Source organism: Aquarana catesbeiana, linkage group LG08, assembly GCF_042186555.1.
Source record: "Aquarana catesbeiana isolate 2022-GZ linkage group LG08, ASM4218655v1, whole genome shotgun sequence".
NCBI lineage: Eukaryota > Metazoa > Chordata > Amphibia > Anura > Ranidae > Aquarana > Aquarana catesbeiana.
Window position 1 is genome coordinate 86,102,701 of NC_133331.1, and position 20,564 is coordinate 86,123,264.

Genomic DNA, 20,564 nt, shown 5'->3' on the forward strand with positions numbered 1-20,564 from the left:
GTAGGGTGCCAAAAAAATGCTAAGTTTAAAAGTTGAACACATGTCAATTTGAAATTATTTGTAAAATTGCACAAAACACCAACAGAATACTTTCAAATGCTTACTCGATATCAAGGGTATAATTTTGAAAGAATAGGTTCCAGAAGGCACAACAGTTAACCAGCATTATTATAAGGAAGTTTTGATAAAGCTGAGAGAAAAAGTCAGAAAAAAAACAGCCGCAGCTGTGGGAAAATGGTTTCATTCTTCACCAGGACAATGCGCCTGCTCACAAAGCACTTTCTGTGAAGCAGTTTTTGACTGACAAGCACATTACTACACTTGAACATCCTCCATATTCGCATATTTCGCACCATGCGACTTATCTTTTTCCAAAAGTTAAATCAGTGCTTAAAAGGCACACGTTTTGAGTCAGTTGATGCTGTAAAGCAGAAAACGGGGGATGTGTTGAGACAGCTGACAGAGATTTTCTCCATGCCTTCGACCAGTGGAAAACAAGACTGCAGCAATGCATTAGTGCAAATAGGGAATATATTGAAGGGGACAATCATCACATTTGTAATACATATAAATAATAGGCTTGTGCAATTCGTTTCGTAACGAAACGAAATTCTGCCAAATTTTGCATCTTTCGGACATTCGGATGCATCCGAATAAAAAAATAACGAATTTCAACGAATACGAAAGAAATTATAGCGGATAAAACAAATGAATTCGACATGATTCAGTAATTCGTTAAAGGTCTAAAGAAACAAAAGGTCAACGCAAAGTAAATCTTATGCCCCGTACACACGGTCGGACTTTGTTCGGACATTCCGACAACAAAATCCTAGGATTTTTTCCAGCGGATGATGGCTCAAACTTGTTTTGCCTACACACGGTCGCACAAAGTTGTCGGAATTTCCGATCGCCAACCACGCGGTCACGTACACCACGTACGACGAGACTAGAAAAGGCCGGTTCAGAACCAAGCGCGGCACCCTTTGGGCTCCTTTTGCTAATCTCGTGTTAGTAAAAGTTTGGTGAGAGACGATTTGCGCTTTTTCAGACTCGTGGCTTTCAGATCGTTTTCTGCCGTTCAGTTTGTGCTTGTGGGTTTGTATCTGCTCTTCAGTGCGTGCAGCAAGTTCCGCGTGACTTTAGGTAGTCATTGTATTCTTGTTCGTTCGTTACTGGTTTTCAGGTCGCTCTTCACAGGCCTTGCTGTTCTTCAGTGCGTTCTGTTACTTCGTTCTGAGCAGCCGACCGTTTTCTAGGCATGTTTCGTATGCGTACTCCTCGTAGAGTTCGTGCTGTGCGGGGGCTTGGTGTTGGGGTCCTGACCTTGACACAAGTCCAGTCCATGAACAGGGTGGGGAGGAGTTCATGGACCAAGAATTGGTTGCTTCAGCGTGACCAGTTCTGTCATATGCCTTTGCTCCGTGAGATCCGTGAGAATAATCCTGATGATTTCAGGAACTTTCTCAGGATGACGGACCCCGTATTTCACCGTTTGTTGGCTTCGCTGACCCCCTATATCAGCAGGCAGGATACCTGCATGAGGCAAGCCATCACTCCGGAGCAGAGGTTGGTCACTACCTTGCGGTATTTGGCCACAGGGAGAAGCCTGCAGGACCTCAAGTTCTCGACAGGCATCTCCCCCCAGGCTCTTCTTTGTGGACATTTACTGCTTGTGTTTGTTTTAGCTGACCCTGACAGAAATGTGTGGAGTCCAGAAAATGTTGTGATTGAGTAACCTTATTATACAAAGCACTGTTGGCTGTTATTTACTAAATGCAAAGACACTTTTCACTACAAGTGCACTTGCAACTGCACTGAAACTGCACTTGTAGTGCAAAGTGGATTTACCCTTAGGAAATAACCCCCATTTTCTCATAAAACAACAATTACATCACCCCAAAAGTGTTGTAGCGTTGAGACAATAATCCACACATTCTTGATTAACAATCTTTTTAATACCTGCACAATCACATGTGCATTTACCAAAGGTTTTTCTGACAAACCAACATGTTTGTTGTATAACAATTTTTGTGGTGTCATTATCCAAAATCAAAATGTGCATTTTATAGAAAACAGGCCTGTGTAAAACCAACAAGAAAGACACAAATCTTGATCTTACAAAGTTCACATTTGGTAGAACTTGAAGGCAATATCAGACATGAGTATTTAGGAACTGGGTTTGATATTGCGTTCAGATGGGGGGAAATCACCCCTGGAAAAGCCAAATTTGGAAGATGCACACAAATGTCCCAATGTCAACATGTGCTATCTGCCATCAGGGGGGATCAAGGGACGTGTTTTGGGGGAGAAAGCCCTTCCTCACCACTACTTTATTATTGAGGAAGGGGTTGCACCCCCAAAACGCGTCCATTGATCTCCCGTGATGGCAGATAGCACATGTTGACACACTGTGTGCATCCTCCAAATTTGGCTTTGGGAAAAATCACAAAAACATTTCGCACATTGTAGCACACAAAAGAAGAAAGTGATTTGGAGGGGCTTTAAACTCGCCCCAAAACATCAATGATGTTTTTATATTTTGGAATAACATCATTGATGTTTTGCTTGATGATTTCCAATTGTAAGTTACACCCCATGATCTCCCCGATCAGGATCTGGGCACTTTCGGATGTGAAAGGATCTTCATCCACAACCTCACGATCACCTAAAAAGACAGGAACCCAAAATAAATTAGGTTTCCAAAAAAATACCGCCATCCATCTCTTATCTGAGCCTGTGGTCGCAGACACTCACCTGTTGTGGTGACTAGTTCCACCACGTCTTCATCCTCCTGCTCATCTTGTGTTGGTGGGATTTCCCCTTCTTCTAGAGGGGGGGGCTCTGGTCTCCTCGGATGAGGGGTGTCCTCCGAGTCTTTTATCCCCTATGTAAAACAAAAATGGTATAATTAGCACACAGATATTTAATGTCAGAACTATAAAGATGAAACATTGCTTGGAAGTGGGGTACAATTATCTATTTTAGCCGAGTTCCAAGATGTAGCTTTTTTAGTGTCCTTTGTCAAGCTGCAATACTTTACCTGTTTAGTACAAGCTTCACAGATGTAGCCCCCCCTATAGTATACACTGGAGCACCTGTGTGCCCCCCCCTAATAAAAATGGTGTTCTTGTGTCCCACACTAGTGCTCCAGTGTCCAGATGTGAAAACAGCTGCTCAGTGTCCTCTCCTTACACACAATCTAGTTTGCATTTCATTCTAGTAACAAAGCCATCTACACAACCCAATTCTTTGAAGCCAAGTATAGGGCGTCAAAATGGTGGCCAAATGCATATGGGCTAAACAATGGTATTTTATAGTCCGAAATAAAAATGTGTGATCCGAAAGAAATAATGTGCCCATGAACATGAAAGTTGCCATTTTAAACTGTACAACAGTTCCTAAAAGCACATGGAGCAGCACGAACATAAAAAACACAAAAACAATAGGAACACAGCACAACTACTTACTTTTTTGCAGCACTCTCCGGATCTTTCTGTACTGCTCATGTTCTCGTAATTTCAGGTCCGACCACCGCTTCCTGAGCTGATCTTTCGATCATCGTACCCCGAATTTCCGGTGCAGACTCCTGACCACTTTCGCCATGATCTTGGCCTTTCGGACATTGGGGTTGGGGTAAGGCCCATACTTTCCATCATAGTCGGCCTTCTTCAGGATGTCCACCATCTCCAACATCTCCCCAAAGGACATATTTGAGTCCTTCAATCTCCTTCTGGATCGGGACGTTTCAGGCTCCGGCCTTTCCTCCTCCTCATTGCTACAATTAGCACGATCCTGCTGTCTATCCGCCATGTGCTCTTCCCCCACTGCGCCGAACGAAAAGGGGCGGGGAATAGACTAGAAAGAACGTCAGGGGCGGGCGGAGTTATACGCATGCGCAGTGTGTATAAATCGTAACGCGCGCGTCTTACGTACGATCTGTGAGCGGAGGAAGGAGCATCGGAGACGCCGATCGTGCTAACGAAGGTAGGATCTAAACTTGGGCCTATACTGCTTCGAAATGGAAGCCTATATTGTAACAAGATTAGGGGAGTTTGGCCTGACATTAGGGTTTGTCTTGTGTTGTGTCTTGCAGAGAAAATGGATGGGTTCAACGACCACAATTTCCTGTCCCTGTTCATAGACAAGTACAGGGAGCTGCCCTGTCTGTGGCAGGTGAGACACCCCCATTATAACCATAAACAAAAGAGGCAGGCAGCGTTGGAGAAACTGCTGGAGTTGGTGAAGCCGGTGGTCCCCACAGCAACCATCCCTTATTTAAAAGCTAAAATTGGTGGCCTGAGGAGCACTTATCTTAGGGAGCGCAAGAAGGTCACAGATTCCCAGAGGTCCGGAGCTGCAGCAGATGACATTTATGTCCCCAGGTTGTGGTACTATGAGAGACTGCGATTTCTGTCAGACCACACTGAAGTCAGGGAATCCCTCTCTACTCTTCCTTCCACACTTCCTTCCATACCAGCTGAGGCTTCCGATGTCCAACCTGGGCCTTCCAGCCAGGAAGAAGTGGAGGAGCCCAGCTGGAGTCAGGTATAGCATTCCTCTACAGATTTCTGGGCAATAAATAAATGATGTTTACTAGATGTTATTATTGATCATTAATTGAAAGTGTTTTACATATCAATAGACATTAGTGGGCACCCAAAATTGGGACAAGAATGAAAACTGCTGGGCTCAGAAGGATAGTCTGTTATATTTGTTAACATTCAATTTGCAGCAGTCAGGAGGTGAAAATTGTGTGTGATTGATGGAAAAAATACTAAAACTATGTCCCTTTTTCATACACAGGAAGACCTTAGCCAGGAGGAGGCTGTGGAATGTGGCAGCCAGGAGGAGGCGGGGATTAGTGTCAGCCAGGAGGAGGCGGGGATTAGTGTCAGCCAGGAGGAGGCGGGGCTAAGTGTCAGCCAAGAGAAGCCTGGGACAAGTCGCAGCCTGACTGAATCTCAGGTTCCTCCCCTCCACCTGCCATACAAAAGGGCCAGGAAGGCCACTCCCAGTCCTGTGCAGGATTCAGCATACAGGCTGATCCAGGAGGCTTCTGCGTTCCTCAGAGCCTTCCCCAGTCCTGCAGAGGCCTTTGCCTGCATGGCTGCCACCAAATTGCAGGGCATGCAGGAGGGCCAACGCAAGCTCTCTGAGGACCTGATTTATAAAGTCCTACGTAAGGGGGAGAGTGGGGAACTGACACCCAAGACGGATGTCATTGAGATCGACGATCCTCCTCCTCCTCCTCCTGCTGCCACAACTCCACCACCAGAGCCACCACATGGAAGGAGGCGTGGAAAGAAGACCAAAGAGTGATTGCCCTGGGTTCAGTCTGGTCTGACAGAAGATGCAGTCTCTCGTATGACCACAGCCTGGGGACACAGATGTCATCTGCTGCTTTCGGGATCACTGGGACTTCTGGACCAGACTGCCCTCCCTTAGATATGGACTCCTCAGGCCACCAATTTTGCTTTTAAATAATTGATGTCTGCCCTGGGGGTCCAAGGCTTCGCCCACTTCTGCAGTTTCTCCAGCGTTGCCTCCCTCTTTGTTTTTTTTATAGTTGTGACCCCTTAATAAAATTTTTTTAGGTAAATTCTACTCTCCTCTGTGTGTTTTCATCCAAAAAGGACAGTTTGTTGGTGAGGATTCAGGTACATTTCTAACATAAAATGTGAAATTAACAAGGGACAACACCACCAAACAATCTCCTACAGATTAAATAGAACAACATATCAATGGTGTTGTGGGAACTTGTCACAAAAAACACACAAACATTTTCGGGAGTACAAATCAAAATCACCAAAAAAAAAAAAAAATATATACAAAAATATGTTGTCAGATGTGAGAAATCAAAATTTATTGAGGGAATCCCGATAAATAGTAACGAAAGAAGTTTGTGAGAAGTGTGTGTGAATATGAGCATCAAAACTACTTAATTCTTGTCACATTATAAAGAAGAAGAGAGTGCGCTGTTTTAAACCATTTTGAACATTGCAGCGTGACGAAAGTGCTGTATCCATTGCAAACGCTAAGTTTACCAGAACGAGCTGTCCCGTCTCGGAATTTCTTCTGAGCATGCGTGGCACTTTGTGCGTTGGAACAGGCCACACACGGTCGGAATTGACGCGATCAGATTTTGTTGTCGGAAAATTTTATCTCCTGCTGTCCAACTTTGTGTGTCGGAAAATCCGATGGAAAATGTCCGATGGCGCCCACACACGGTCGGAATTTCCGACAACACACTCCGATCGGACATTGTCCATCGGAAAATCCAACCGTGTGTACGGGGCATTACAGTCCAATCAGTTGATTAATTTTGTGCTGGAGGTTGGATTACTGGCAAAGTGCATTTCTGAGAACTAAGTGAGAAGGGTGTTGTATTGTATCTGAGCAGAAGAGAAGAGATATTGTCATTATTGTGTGTTTTAAAAGATTCAATAAACAAATTACTTTCCAAACTACAAATCATTATCACGAAAATATAAGCACATATAACACATATAACAAATTAATTTGACATGATTTGAGACTCAGTATAACGAATATCGACACTCTACGAATAATAACGGTTTATCCGAAAATGTATTAACGTAATGAATATAACAGAACGAAATTATGTATTTTACGAATGACAACAAACTGAAACTAAACACATTTTTCCGTTGTGCACAAGTCTAATAAATAAAGGTGAGTTATTTAATCAGTCACGTTATTTAATAGACACATCTCTCTCTCTCTCCATATATATATGAGGATCTGAAAAAAAGAACTGTTGCTCTACATAAAGATGGCCTAAGCATAAGAAGGCCTAAGCATAAGAAGATTGCCAAGACCCTGAAACTGAGCTGCAGCACAGTGGCCAAGACCATACAGTGGTTTAACAGGACAGGCTCCACCAAGAACAGGCCTCGCCATTGTCGACCAAAGAAGAGTGCACGTGCTCAGCATCTCATCCAGAGGTTGTCTTTGGGAAATAGACGTATGAGTGCTGCCAGCATTTCTGCAGATGTTGAAGGGGTGGGGGGTCAGCCTGTCAGTACGCTGCACACTGCATCAAATTGGTCTGCATGGCTGTCATCCTAGAGGGAAGCCTCTTCTAAAGATGATGCACAAGAAAGCCCGCAAACAGTCACTCATGAGAGAATGTTTGGCGGTTCTAAGTAATTTTCTAGCAGAAAATACTACTAAATACTACTTAGATTTGGAAACACAAAGTTCCAGAAAAGGCCTGGTGCGACTAAATACTTTCCAGGTGCTTCACAAAAGTTGTGAAAAGTCTTTTACAGCTTGGTTAAACACCAGCCACAGCCTGATGGGAAAAGCCAGTTTGCTGTCGGCATACTGCAGAGTGTGACCCTCGCTCTCTGTGGGGAAGCAGTGATCTATTTGCAGAGGTCCAACAAGCCCTCTGCTGAGTTGGAGCCATAGTGCTCTAATCAGAGGCAGCATGAGCCTTGTTGATTGCAAAACTATAGGTCTGGCTCAGATATCTGCAATAAGACCACTGCTTTCCACAAAGAGTTTGCCTGGAGTTCAGCTTTAGCTCATGGAACTTCTCTTTTTCATTCAACCCAGCTAAGCCTCATCATTCTGTAACCGTTCTTTTCACTTTCCTGTTATCGTCTTTATTCCTGTATATCCTGTATATCATATTGTTTTCATTATCCGTCTTAACCTCTTATTTAAAACTTTATAAATATTTTGAAACAAAAATAATACTGTAAGACATTTACAATCATGCAATACAGAAACGTTCCAGGCAGGCAAAAAAATGTGTGTAAAGCGATATCTATAGCCTCTTACCGCGTAATTAAGCAGCAGTCATGAACTATGCTTTCTTCAACAAATATCCCCCTCTCCTCGTCACTTTCAATCAGTCGTCCATCATGAAGCCAGTAAATATCACTAGTGCTTTTCATGTATGTAGCACTACAATGAAAAGGGAGGCGATCACCATGGAAAACAATCTGCTTCTGTGACGGAATTATCTGAAACAAGGGCAATGCCAATGGTCCATCTGATTAAAAAAGAAAGGACGTTGGATGAGTAAAATAGTCAGTCTATTAAGGAACATCGCTATAAGGATGATAAGCAACCTAGGGTTATACTGCCACCTGGAGGAGAGATAGATACTAGACACTATAGAACGAAAGGCCAGCCCCCCTAGAAGCCCTAACTCCTCCCACTTCACACCTGCTCAGTTGCAGCAAGCAATCCAAAAATGAAAGATAGCATATAAGGGGAGGGAGCCATGTCCCCCAATGGACACCGAGAAAATAATTTTGTGGTGAGTACAAACATCTTATTTTCTCTATCATCCATTGAAGGATACAGCTTTATGATTAATAGGTAACCTAGGTACATCCAAAAGCAGCCCAGAGGGAGGAGTCCATCAAAACAATACAGCCAGGGAAGCCGGAGAACCTCTTTTAGTAGCCTCTGGAGTAGCAAACAGGGCATCTGTCCGCCTAAAGGAAGCTGTGGCTGAGAGGTAAACCCTGATGGACCTCATATGGTGAAAGCCTCCCACCATTTAAAATGATCCCTCCATGATAATTCTTGCAGGAAGTAGACTTACAAGTTTTACGCTTGGCCAGGATAAGAGAATCCACAATATCTGTGTCACGTACCTAGTAGATGAGCCGGTTATGTAGAGGAAGGCCTCTCTTATGCCTCTGACTCGCGGCCCCTGGTAGAGTAGACAGGAGGCGCAGGAGTGCAGATTAGCACAAGTGCCTAGCAGGATCAACAGCTGGGAAGTAGGTCTGGAGTTCCGGATGACACTTTGGCTGGGAATCAGCTGAGTTTAAATAGCCTACCTGGCACCTGGCAGCGTGTTCGTGCAGGCACCCGCAAACGCGCACCAGCTTGCAAGGAACTAGTGTTCCCAGCAAGTCTTTCCTGACAATCTGTGTCTCTCAGAATCTGAGCTGCAACAGCCAATAGGTTAAAGCCAGTCTTTGTTGGTTCAATTCTGGCTGATCGGGTACAGACCACAGAACATCGGCTAAGAAAATAAGTGGGGTACCACACTTTTCAAGGGGAATTTAGAACTATGAGAATGACTGGTATGCCCTCATTTTCGATCCTTCAGTATAGATAAAGTAATAGCAGAGGAAAGGCTAAATCAGAGCATACTGATTCCATGGCACTACCAGGGCATATGCTGCATCCACCAGTGAGTTTCACATACTGGAGACAAAATTTTCCAGCTTCTTGTTGTTCTTGTCAACCGAGATGCTAGCAGATCTAACTCCCATGTTCCCAAATGCAGACATGGAGGGGACATAACCCTGGATCCAGACATTTTCTGCTGGAAAATATGCCTCCCATTTATCCACTCCGAAAATGTGCACCACAAAGAACGCTGTAGCATGAAGCTCTATCCAGGACAGAATAATTTCTACTTCCATCACCATAGCAATGCTTCTAGTGCCCCCTGATGACTGATGTAAGGCACACCTGTAGCATTCTAAGAATGAACCTGATCCTGATGACCAGTCAGAAAGGGGATGACAGATGAAAAACTTGCAACTCCAGGATGTTGATTGGAAGTTCTTCCATAGACCAACAACAAGGAACAGACAGATGGTCCAGGATTCCACAGAGAGGAAGAAGACATCAATTCTTCTTAGGACAATAGGTGCAAATGGATGGGTGTGAGTTGTTTGAGGACTGAAAGCCTTCATGGGGCTGACCTTCAATTTCTATGTAACAAATGCACATTTCACCTGTAGGATTATAACCCTAGGTTGCTTGGACAACAGAGACATTTTCTTTCTTCAGCGTTTTGTCTGGATTTTTAAAGCACATGTGTAACTAAAATATATTTTGGGTTTTGGATAGAGTAGGGAAGGATCCAGGTTTTTACTGCTGTCTGTGTTCTCACTAGGGAGATATTTTCTCTTTTTGTCCTGTTTACCATTGTTACCAGGACTGAAAGTGATAGGAAATCCAAAGTTTGTTAAAGTGTAAGTAAACCCCCCTATCATTTTCAGCCAATGAAGCTGCCATCTTTGCCTCTGTTTAATCTACAACTGCCATGATGCTGCACATGTGATCAGTTATGACACCAGCTATTGGATGGTTTGACAGTTTGGTTGAGAGCACAACCAATGGGAGTGTTAAATTTCTGGCACGTGCCGGAAATGAAACTGTTTTATGGCTGGGTTTACTTCAGCTTTAAACACCAGAACAGCAGTGGAAGGACTAAAAGGGGAATTCCCTGCCATTTGCAAAGAGTTTTTCTTCCTGTTGTGTCACGGGGATAGGAAGCGAACTCCCAAATTGGACACAGACAGCACCCAGTATAAAACAAACTTTGAGGTTTTAGACCTTCCCAACTCTATCCAAAACTAAAACAAAATTGAAAAAAATAAGTTTTGGCTATGCATTCATTTTAAAGCTCAACACCAGCCAAAGAGTTCAGCACATGGTTAAAATACAGATACAGTAAGTGAACCATTTTACCTGCTATAAGACCTAGAATTCTGTTCACTAATCCTTTATATACATGTCCTAGTCACACTATGTACTTACACCACTATTCAAGCCTGCAGCTTCCTGTGTCCCCTCATCAAAGTTTAAAATGAACCTTTAGATTTCTTAAAGCCCCACTCTGGGCTACTTTTAGATGTATATATGCAGCAAGGTCTCCCCCACATGGCATGAGTTAAATGCTTGATAGGCCTTGGGGAAAAAGTACATACTTATTTCTCCCTCCCACAAGCTTCTTCATTAACATGCGACCAATCCCCCAAAGCGCCTTCACTTTACTGCCTGGTCGCAGCTCTCTCACATCAACACGTACAATGCAGGACCAGCAATCCTGCATCGTATGGGAAGATGGCAAGGTCCCCATCCAGCGTTAAACAGCAGTAGAGAATGGCAGCTGCCTGGAGAAGAAGGAATAAGGTAAATGTTTGTACTTTTTCTTCCCCCACTTGGCCAATTGTGCATTCAAAGTATGGTGGAGTCCCCATTACATTTGTAAATTTAAATATCTCAATTTTTGTTTAGAAAAAAATAATACCCTCTGGTTGATCAATGTGCATTGCAAGGATTTTAACAAATTTTGTAGCAAATTCCTACCTTTCATTGCTGTGAGGAATAGCTATTTGTTTCACCATGTCCTTTGCATACCAATTCTGGATAGGATGGTCTGGTTCATTGTAATTACCTGGTGCACTCTGGGTGTTCTAATGAGAAAAACTTAATCGCTGCATCCCTTTAGAAGAATTTAATCCTTGTGGAGTATTTTACCAAAACTGAACTTCTGATTGCAAGAGGTGCCTAAAATTTGACTTGGATTAGTGCACTGCAGACTTCTTGGAAAATCAGTGAGCCAATGCACAAGCAAGAAATAACATTTCTGGAGGTGTTCCATACACCAATGGCCTCCAGGATGCCATATTGCATTACATTTTATAGAAAATTACAGTGGCTGTAGATTAAGAAGGAAAGGTAATTTGTATGACATTCAGTTTCAACATGGCTTTTGTAGCAATTGTATATGATATTTTTTAATCCCCCCCCCCCCAAAAAAAAAGTGGAGTTACCCTTTAACAACAGCAGGGGGTTGGATTTTGAGCATGTAAACATAGTGGTAGTCTCATAATCTGCTCCATAAATGGTTTAAAGAACTCCTTTCCACAAGGTCTAAGAAGAATAATCAGTCCTGTAATTGATATGCAAATTTCATCTGTCAGCAGCTAAGTCCTCATCTCCATCCTATCTCTAATGACTCTAACTGAAGTTACAGGAAGACCAGGGGTGTATTTGACATGCAGGCTGTAATTGACAGCCTGGCTTTACCTTTTGGATTACAACATTTACATAGTTAATGTTCTAAATGATTTATTATGCAGCATTAATACTGTTCATGATGCAGTCCTGTGTCTGCCATGTGGGCAAAGAAACTGACAAAATTATTTTGCAAAAATATGCTCGCACTTTGTCATTTGTAGATACTGAGATAATGTTCATAAATATTTTCATCAGCATCATTTTACATGTTTTTCAGTCTTCCGTGTGGGAAAGACAAGATGATTTTGTTACTTGCCTCACCTTATGAACTTTCAGAGCGTGCCCCATTTTTGTTATTTAGCTAAACTTACATAAATTATGTAGGCCATTTAATCCCTAAAGGATGATGTCATAAACAAATTATGAGAACTGTACTTATAGACCGTTCCAAAACATCTGCATTTCATTCTGATGTTTTATATGTGACATTAATCCAAAACCATCTTTGTGTGATAATCTTCCCAACTCCCAGGGATAGCGGCATGCTGTTCTGAGACTAAAATTCCTGTCCACTCAACGGAGGATAGAATTTTCCATAAACTGTATTACACAGTAAAAAAGTTGACTTTCCACTGTGTGTCCCACTGTGTGGTGCATGTTCAGACAAAGGAGCTCTCCTGAGATTTTTTAAGATGCAGGAATATCAAATTATAATTATAATTGGCAAGTTCATTAATGCTGTCATCATTTTCAATTTGTGTCCTCTAGTGTTTGATTGCTGGTCTGTAGTTGCCCAGCTGAGCACAGACCAAAATCATTATGTGCATAAAGTTTTTTTTCTTCTTTATGTGTCATTTGATTACATGATTGGGAGCAGATCATAAAGCATTCCACTGGTATGGTCCCACCTTTATATATTATTTTTAATATTATTACAATACAGGATTTATACAGCGCCAGCAATTTGCACAGGGCTTTACAATATACGTGAGACAGTGCAGTTACAAAACAATTCAATACAAGAGAGTTAGAATGGCTCCGCTTGTGAGACCCTACAATCTAATAAGGTGGGGCAAGTGATATAAAAGATAACTGCGAGGGATGAGCTGATGGAAGAATTAAAAGTTCTCTAGTTAGGTGTAGGCAGGGCCACTGATAAGGCAATACAGCCAACTCTCTTGTACTGGGCCCAGGCCCCAACAGTTCAACAAGGGGAGTCCAGGCACCTGCTGAGCAGGAAGCCTGGCTGTACTCCCTTGGGCTGCACTGCAGGGGGATTGGTTTTAATATCTGCCCCTTCTACCCACAGTTTGCTCCCCCCCCCCCCCCATGTGCCTTTCTGCCCCACAGTACTGCTAAAATCATTTAAGTTCATTTTTTTCCTCATTAATGTACACACAGCACCCCATATTGACAGAAAAACACAGAATTGTTGACATTTCTGCAGATTTATAAAAAAAGAAAAACTGAAATATCACATGGTCCTAAGTATTCAGACCCTTTGCTCAGTATTTAGTAGAAGCACCCTTTTGATCTAATACAGCCATGAGTCTTTTTGTGAAAGATGCAGCAAGTTTTTCACACCTGGATTTGGGGATCCTCTGCCATTCCTCCTTGCAGATCATCTCCAGTTCTGTCAGGTTGGATGGTAAATGTTGGTGGACAGCCAATTTTAGGTCTCTCCAGAGATGCTCAATTGGGTTTAAGTCAGGGCTCTGGCTGGGCCATTCAAGAACAGTCATGGAGTTGTTGTGAAGCCACTCCTTTGTTATTTTAGCTGTGTGCTTAGGGTCATTGTCTTGTTGGAAGGTAAACCTTCAGCCCAGTCTGAGGTCCTGAGTACTCTGGAGAAGGTTTTCGTCCAGGATATCCCTGTACTTGGCCGCATTCATCTTTCCCTCGATTGCAACCAGTCATCCTGTCCCTGCAACTGAAAAACACCCCCACAGCATGATGCTGCCACCACCATGCTTCACTGTTGGGACTGTATTGGACAGGTGATGAGCAGTGCCTGGTTTTCTCCACACATACCGCTTAGAATTAGGGCCAAAAAGTTCTATCTTGGTCTCATTAGACCAGAGAATCTTATTTCTCACCATCTTGGAGTCATTCAGGTGTTTTTTTAGCAAACTCCATGCGGGCTTTCATGTGTCTTGCACTGAGGAGGGGCTTCCGTCGGGCCCCTCTGTCATAAAGCCCCGACTGGTGGAGGGCTGCAGTGATGGTTGACTTTCTACAATCTACAACTTTCCACCATCTCCCAACTGCATTTCTGGAGTGCAGCCATTTGGGTTCTTCTTTACCTCTATCACCAAGGCTCTTCTCCCCCGATAGCTCAGTTTGGCCGGATGGCCAGCTCTAGGAAGGGTTCTGGTCATCCCGAACGTCTTCCATTTAAGGATTATGGAGGCCACTGTGCTCTTAGGAACCTTAAGTGCAGCAGAAATGTTTTTGTAACCTTGGCCAAATCTGTGCCTTGCCACAATTCTGTCTCTGAGCTCTTCAGGCAGTTCCTTAGACCTCATGATTCTCATTTGCTCTGACATGCACTGTGAGCTGTAAGGTCTTATATAGACAGGTGTGTGGCTTTCCTAATCAAGTCCAATCAGTATAATCAAACACAGCTGGACTCAAATGAAGGCGTAGAACTATCTCAAGGGTGATCAGAAGAAATAGACAGCACCTGAGTTAAATATATGAGTGTCACAGCAAAGGGTCTGAATACTTAGGATTTCATTTTTAATAACTCTGCAAAAATGTCAACAATTCTGTGTTTTTCTGTCAATATGGGGTGCTGTGTGTACATTAATAAAGAAAAAAAATTACTTAAATGATTTTAGCAAATGGCTGCAATATAAATATAGAGTGAAAAATTTAAGGGGATTTGAATACTTTCCGTCCCCACTGTGTGTATATATATATATATATATATATATATATATATATATATATATATATATATATATATATATATATATATATATATATATATATATATATATATATATATATATCTCTCAATTCATTTGGATCACTCTCCAGGGAATGCTTGACAGGCAGTAAGGAAGCCTATTGCAAAGGTGGTTAGAGAAGGAGATAGCAAGACAGATTGAGGTAAAGATTTCCGGAGGATGGGAGAGGCTCTAGAGAAGTCCTGGAGACCAGCGTGAGAAAAGACATGGGGGCTAGAGGGCAGTTAGTTTTGGGACGACCATAGAGGATGGTTTGGATGATGTCATTTGGGACAGAATTGTGGATGGCTTTGTATATAATAGCAATCAAATAGAAAATTTATATCAATATACATTTTTAAAAGGTATTTCGTCTAAAAGCAAGAAGTCTATATTCACAGATACAGATCACACGGGATGAGTTTACAACATTTTTATAACTTGGTGAGGAAAAAGAAAACCTTGTTGCAGCCCTTGCCTAGGTTTATCACCAGGACCATGTATCGCTTTGCACACAATGTTACAAAGTTAATAATGAAGAGAAGATTTCCCTTTTACTATATTCTAAGTAACACGGTTATTTTAACTTTTCCATGGACAAGATACATCTCTAGGAGAAATATGCTTTTGTCATAGGTTTTGGAATTGTAAGCGTGGTGTTTGCTTGTATTTTTAATAAGTGATAAAAGCTAATGTACTAGGGAAAGTGTTTTTATTTATATCTGCACAAATTCATTCCCTATTGGTTCCAGGGGACTCTGCATTTGTTGGAAAGGCTGTGCGGTGCTGGGCAGGGCTGAACAGAGAGGAAAGTGAGTATTTTACCTGGCAGGATGCATTCAAGGACGTGGGGATATGAAAGGACAACTGTACCAAATGTACTAGACTCAGGTAACCTTAGCATTTAAACCAGTGTTTTTCAGCCTTTTTTCCAGTCAAGACACTCTATAAAATTCTGCACAAACTCAAGGCTCTCTATTCTAAAACATAAAAAACTAAACTAATTGTTTTATATACCGAAGTAAAATCCACAACATTAGAGGTAAGGTGAAGTATTCTTCCAAAGCTAATACACCTTTGCACACTAGCACCAACTAGTATTCCAATGTTTCTAGTCTCCCTCAGTTTCTCTCCCTCACTCAGCTAATGGGACCCCGATCCTGACGGACAGGGGCAAGGAGGGGCAAACAAGGATGCTGTGCAGGCACCCAATGTCCTCTTTATCAACCAATGAGGTCATTAGTGATTAGGACGCCACTGGGTCCTGGGTACTGGGTAGCTCTTCTTTTTCCTACACCCAGCTTTCTGATGACACCAGCAATGTACTTCAGTAATTTAGAGCACCAGTGAGCAGAGTATACCTGTGACTCTAAGGCTAAGTTTACACTTGCAGGTGGGAGGCAGTAAAAACAGGCAGTTGAGTTGCATTTTTCCTGCCCCCTCTTATTCTGCAAAGGCAATCAGACAGTCTGAATGCAATCTGGTCTTACCGCAACTGCCCTGCAACTGCATGCAATGCTGCCGGTTGTGACAGAGTGGTGGGGATTTTTAGGGTTTAAAAATAAGGTGAAGACACAACATATTGTCTCCTCACCATCTGTCAAATGCACTCTGAATGCTCTTCAAAGGGCAACGCCAATGTAAATGGGCCCTATAGCCTGGTTCACACTGATGTGGCTCTGCAAGCTGTGTTTTGCATAGGCATGGCAGCCCATTCATTTAAATGGGCTGCTGTGACTCCTGAAATGCAGGAAAAAGGTCCCTGCTCCTTTTTCTGAAAAAAACAGTCCCTGCTCCATTTTTGGACTCACAGCCCATACGGGAACTGCAAGTGCAATGCGGTTCCCAGTGTGGGGGCGATTTTTAGTGTGTGCCATCGCACACATCTCCTGCCTTTTTCTGGGCGGGTGGTTGCAGCTGTAGGGACAGGTTAGAACCCGCAGTGGCAATCACCCACATAGAGGTGAACCAGGCCTAAAAGAACAGCTTGTGCCGAGGCACGGTCACATGTAAGGAAGTGCTCAGCTTCTTGTAACTGGGAATTCTGCTCTAAAAATACATTTAAAAGAGAAGAATGGGAATTTTTTTTTTATTTTAGAATCATACTTACCTAGGTGAATGCAGCATTATCACTCAGTTCTCAGAGCTCTATGAGCAGAGAGCTGGTGACTGTCAGTCGGCTCAGGCTCTTAGTGGCTCGCTGAGAGGCTAAGCTGGGCGCTGGTCCAGGCATGTGGATGGATCCAAACCGTATGGTCACAATCTTTCCCGAGCCTGGACCAGCTCTGTGACATCAACCAACAGTGGGAAAACAGGTCACAAGAGTACAGAACAAACTGAGCTTTGGCACTACTTCTCCTTTAGGAATTTCTTTCTTAAACTGTGCTAATCAATTCATGTTAGCCAAACTTTATATTTTAAGTACAGTTATGCTAAATATTCTTTAAAGATTATATTTTTTTGCCTATAGTACCTGAGGCATACTAAGAGCTCATGTACATGTGCTTTCTTGACAAACATAGCCTAGCACTAGTCCATATCAATGCATTATTTGCAGGTAGGATGGGTTTCAACTGGTTTGCCTGCAATGCAAAAACATACCTCAATAAAATCCTGCATCCAAAGAAACTTATCGCATTGCAGAGACCTCCCCCAAATTTCCATATATAGGCAGACTGGTACAGTCCCCATTTTCCCCATTTGATCAGCACTGCAGGCTATAGCTCAGTTTATTCTGATGGCCAGGAAGTCTCCCTGCTGTCAGAATCTGCAGGGAGGATTCCCCCATCCACCTCGAATGTGTGGATGGGGAAAGCAAGTCTTTTTTTTTTAATAAAAAAAAAAAGTGACTCATCTATGGCCAGCTTAAGCGGGAATCTGCTGACCTGGTTTGACGTGCATTTTAAACTCATGTCAAATGCAGGAAAACACCACCCTCCCTCCCATACAAGGTTCCTCTACACTTTTTCTAATGCTACAGTTCACACCTTGGTAGAATTATATAGTTAATTTAGTCGAGAAAGACTAACTACTACTACTAAATCAGAATACTGTAGGTCAACAATTAGGTCTTGTTCACATGGGCGTACTAGAGTGTACGCCTGTGCGAGGGCTGCGTTTACCCGCACGGGGATGCACAGGTGTTACGCAATTCCCTAAGAGGGCAGTTGTAATCATGTCAATTGGGACACAGCCGCTGTGCAATTCCCATGTGAACGAGGCCTAATTGTTGATCTAGTCTGATTTAATTTAGTAGCATTATCTGGCCATTCTCAACCAAATTAACTATGACTGATAACAGTCCTGATGATAATGAAATGCACATACAGTATCTCACAAAAGTGAGTACATCCCTCACGTTTTTGTAAATATTCTATTATATCTTTTCATGTGACAACACTGAAGAAATGACACTTTGCTACAATGTAAAGTAGTGAGTGTACAGCTTGTATAACAGTGTAAATTTGCTGTCCCCTCAAAATAAGTCAACACACAGCCATTAATGTCTAAACAGCTGGCAACAAAAGTGAGTACACCCCTAAGTTAAAGGTCCCAAAGTGTCAATAATTTGTGTGGCCACCATTATTTTCCAGGACTGCCTTAACCGTACGGCATGGAGTTCACCATAGCTTCACAGGTTGCCACTAGGGATGGGCTGTCTGTTCGGGTCGAACATGAGTTCGACTCGAACATTGGCCGTTCGCCCAATAGCGAACAATTTGGGGTGTTCGTGGCAAATTCGAAAGCCGCGGAACACCCTTTAAAAGTTTATGGGAGAAATTAAAAAAATGCTCATTTTAAAGGTTAATATGCAAGCTATTGTCATAAAAAGTGTTTGGGGACCTGGGTCCTGCCCCAGTGGACAAGTATCAATGCAAAAAAAAGTTTTAAAAACGTCTGTTTTTTTCGGGAGCAGTGATTTTAATAATGCTTAAAGTCAAACAATAAAAGTGAAATATTCCTTTAAATTTCGTACCTGGGGGGTTTTATAGTATGCCTGTAAAGTGGCGCGTGTTCCCCATGTTTACAACAGTCTGAGAGCAAAATGACATTTCTAAAAGGAAAAAAAAAGTAATTTAAAAGTACTAGCGGTAGCGCCTGCTGCTATAATGAATTGTCGGGTCTCTGCAATACTCTGCAAGTCATTGAAGAAAATGGCATCGGATTCCCCCACAGTGCATTACCAGGCCCTTTGGGTCTGGTATGAATATTAAGGGGAACCCCGAACCAAACGTTAAAAAAAAAAAAAAAAAAAAATGCGTGGGGGTACCCCCAAATTCCATACCAGGCCCTTCAGGTCTGGTATGGATATTAAGAGGAACCCCGAACCAAAATTTGAAAAAAAAAAAAAAAAAAAAAAGGCGCGGGGGTTCCCCTAAAAATCCATACCAGACCCTTATCCGAGCACGTGAACCCTTATCCATCCCCATGAAGTCCCCCCTCTGACACACGGGGACTTCCCTATGGTTTTCCCTGTGGAAAATATATATATTAAGACTTTGGGGTGCACACTCTGATGCCGCGTACACATGACCAGACTTTCCGGCAGAAAAGGTCCGACGGAATCATTCCGTTGGAAATTCCGATCGTGTGTGGGCTTCATCGGACTTTTTCTTTCTAAAATTCTGACGGACCTAGAAATAGAACATGTTTCAAATCTTTCCGATGGACTCAATTCCTATCGGGAAAATCGCTCGTCTGTATGCTAGTCCGACGGACCAAAAACGATGCAAGGGCAGCTATTGGCTACTGGCTATTGAACTTCCTTCTTCTAGTCCTGTCGTACGTCATCGCGTTCTAAATGAACGGACTTTGGTGTGATCGTGTTTAGGCAAGTCCATTTCAGTGGAACTCCGTCGGAACTCTGTCGGAAAGACCGTCAGAGTCTACTCTGACGGAAAGTCCGGTCGTGGGTATGCGGCATAATGCAATAGGCTGCGCAGTCGCACACCTGTGTTCACAGCAGAAGCACTAAAGCCACTCCCTCTTGCTCTGCTCCCCTCTCCCAGTAGTGACATAGCAGCCTCCCACAGGAAAAAGTACATGTACTCACGTGCGCTCTATCAGCTTGATGGAGAGAGAGAGTGGGCAATTAAAAACTCTGTCACAGGGAGTCCATAGTTCATATGTGGCACTAGCACTAATAGTGGTCTTGGATAAGCTTTCCTGTGGATGGCTGCCGGCTCGTAACATGCTAGAAGAGACTTTGTGGAAAGCAAAGACACAAAGAGAGCAGCACCATCAAGTGCAGCAGTAGTGAACTTTTAATCCATAAAAGACATATGGGAACTCACAAGATCAATGAGATGTCAGCGCATATTGGGTAAATAATGAGGTTCATCCACTCATGGGAAAGACAGTCTGCTCGCTGGTGAAGAAGCAGCTGATGGATCCGGCTGCGCTGGTGGTATCCAGTGCTTCCAGACACTCAGAAAGTCTCAGAGGCAGTGGTGTACGTCACTTTGGGTTGGAGAACGAGTGGGGAGGAGCATTCGGGCTCCTTCATCAGTCCATCTCCAACCGGAAGTGACGTACACCGCTGCCTCCGAGACGTTCTGATGTCTGTGCAAAGCGAACTGCACAATGGAGGTAAGTATGACATGTTTGTTATTTAAAAAAAAAAAAAAAAAAAAAAAAAAAAGAGGGTTTACAACCCCTTTAATGTGCACTGGGGGGGAGCAGAGTAAGCTGAGCTGCTAAGAGAAAATGATGACAGTGTCTCGAATGTGAAATCTGTTAATTAAATGCTCCACGGTGCCTTCCACTACAGAGATCAGTGAGGGCTCATTTTCTAGCTTTTTTACTGTTTGTATAGAATATGTAATTGTTTAAATGTCTATACCTGGTTACAAGTTCATTTTA

General features: G+C 42.9%; 1 protein-coding gene across 4 annotated transcripts in view; it reads right to left on the reverse strand.

Moving 5' to 3' along the window:
• The window catches only part of ADGRA1 (adhesion G protein-coupled receptor A1), a 1,332,527-nt gene that overhangs the window by 1,023,490 nt on the left and 288,473 nt on the right, over window positions 1-20,564 (reverse strand). For 3 of the 4 annotated variants that reach the window (XM_073596079.1, XM_073596078.1, XM_073596080.1), the window contains one exon: window positions 7,810-8,023. The exons of the other annotated variant lie outside the window; for it this stretch is intronic. In XM_073596079.1, coding sequence (XP_073452180.1) covers window positions 7,810-8,023 — 214 coding nt within the window. The remainder of the gene's footprint in view (window positions 1-7,809; window positions 8,024-20,564) is intronic. 4 annotated transcript variants of the gene reach the window in all.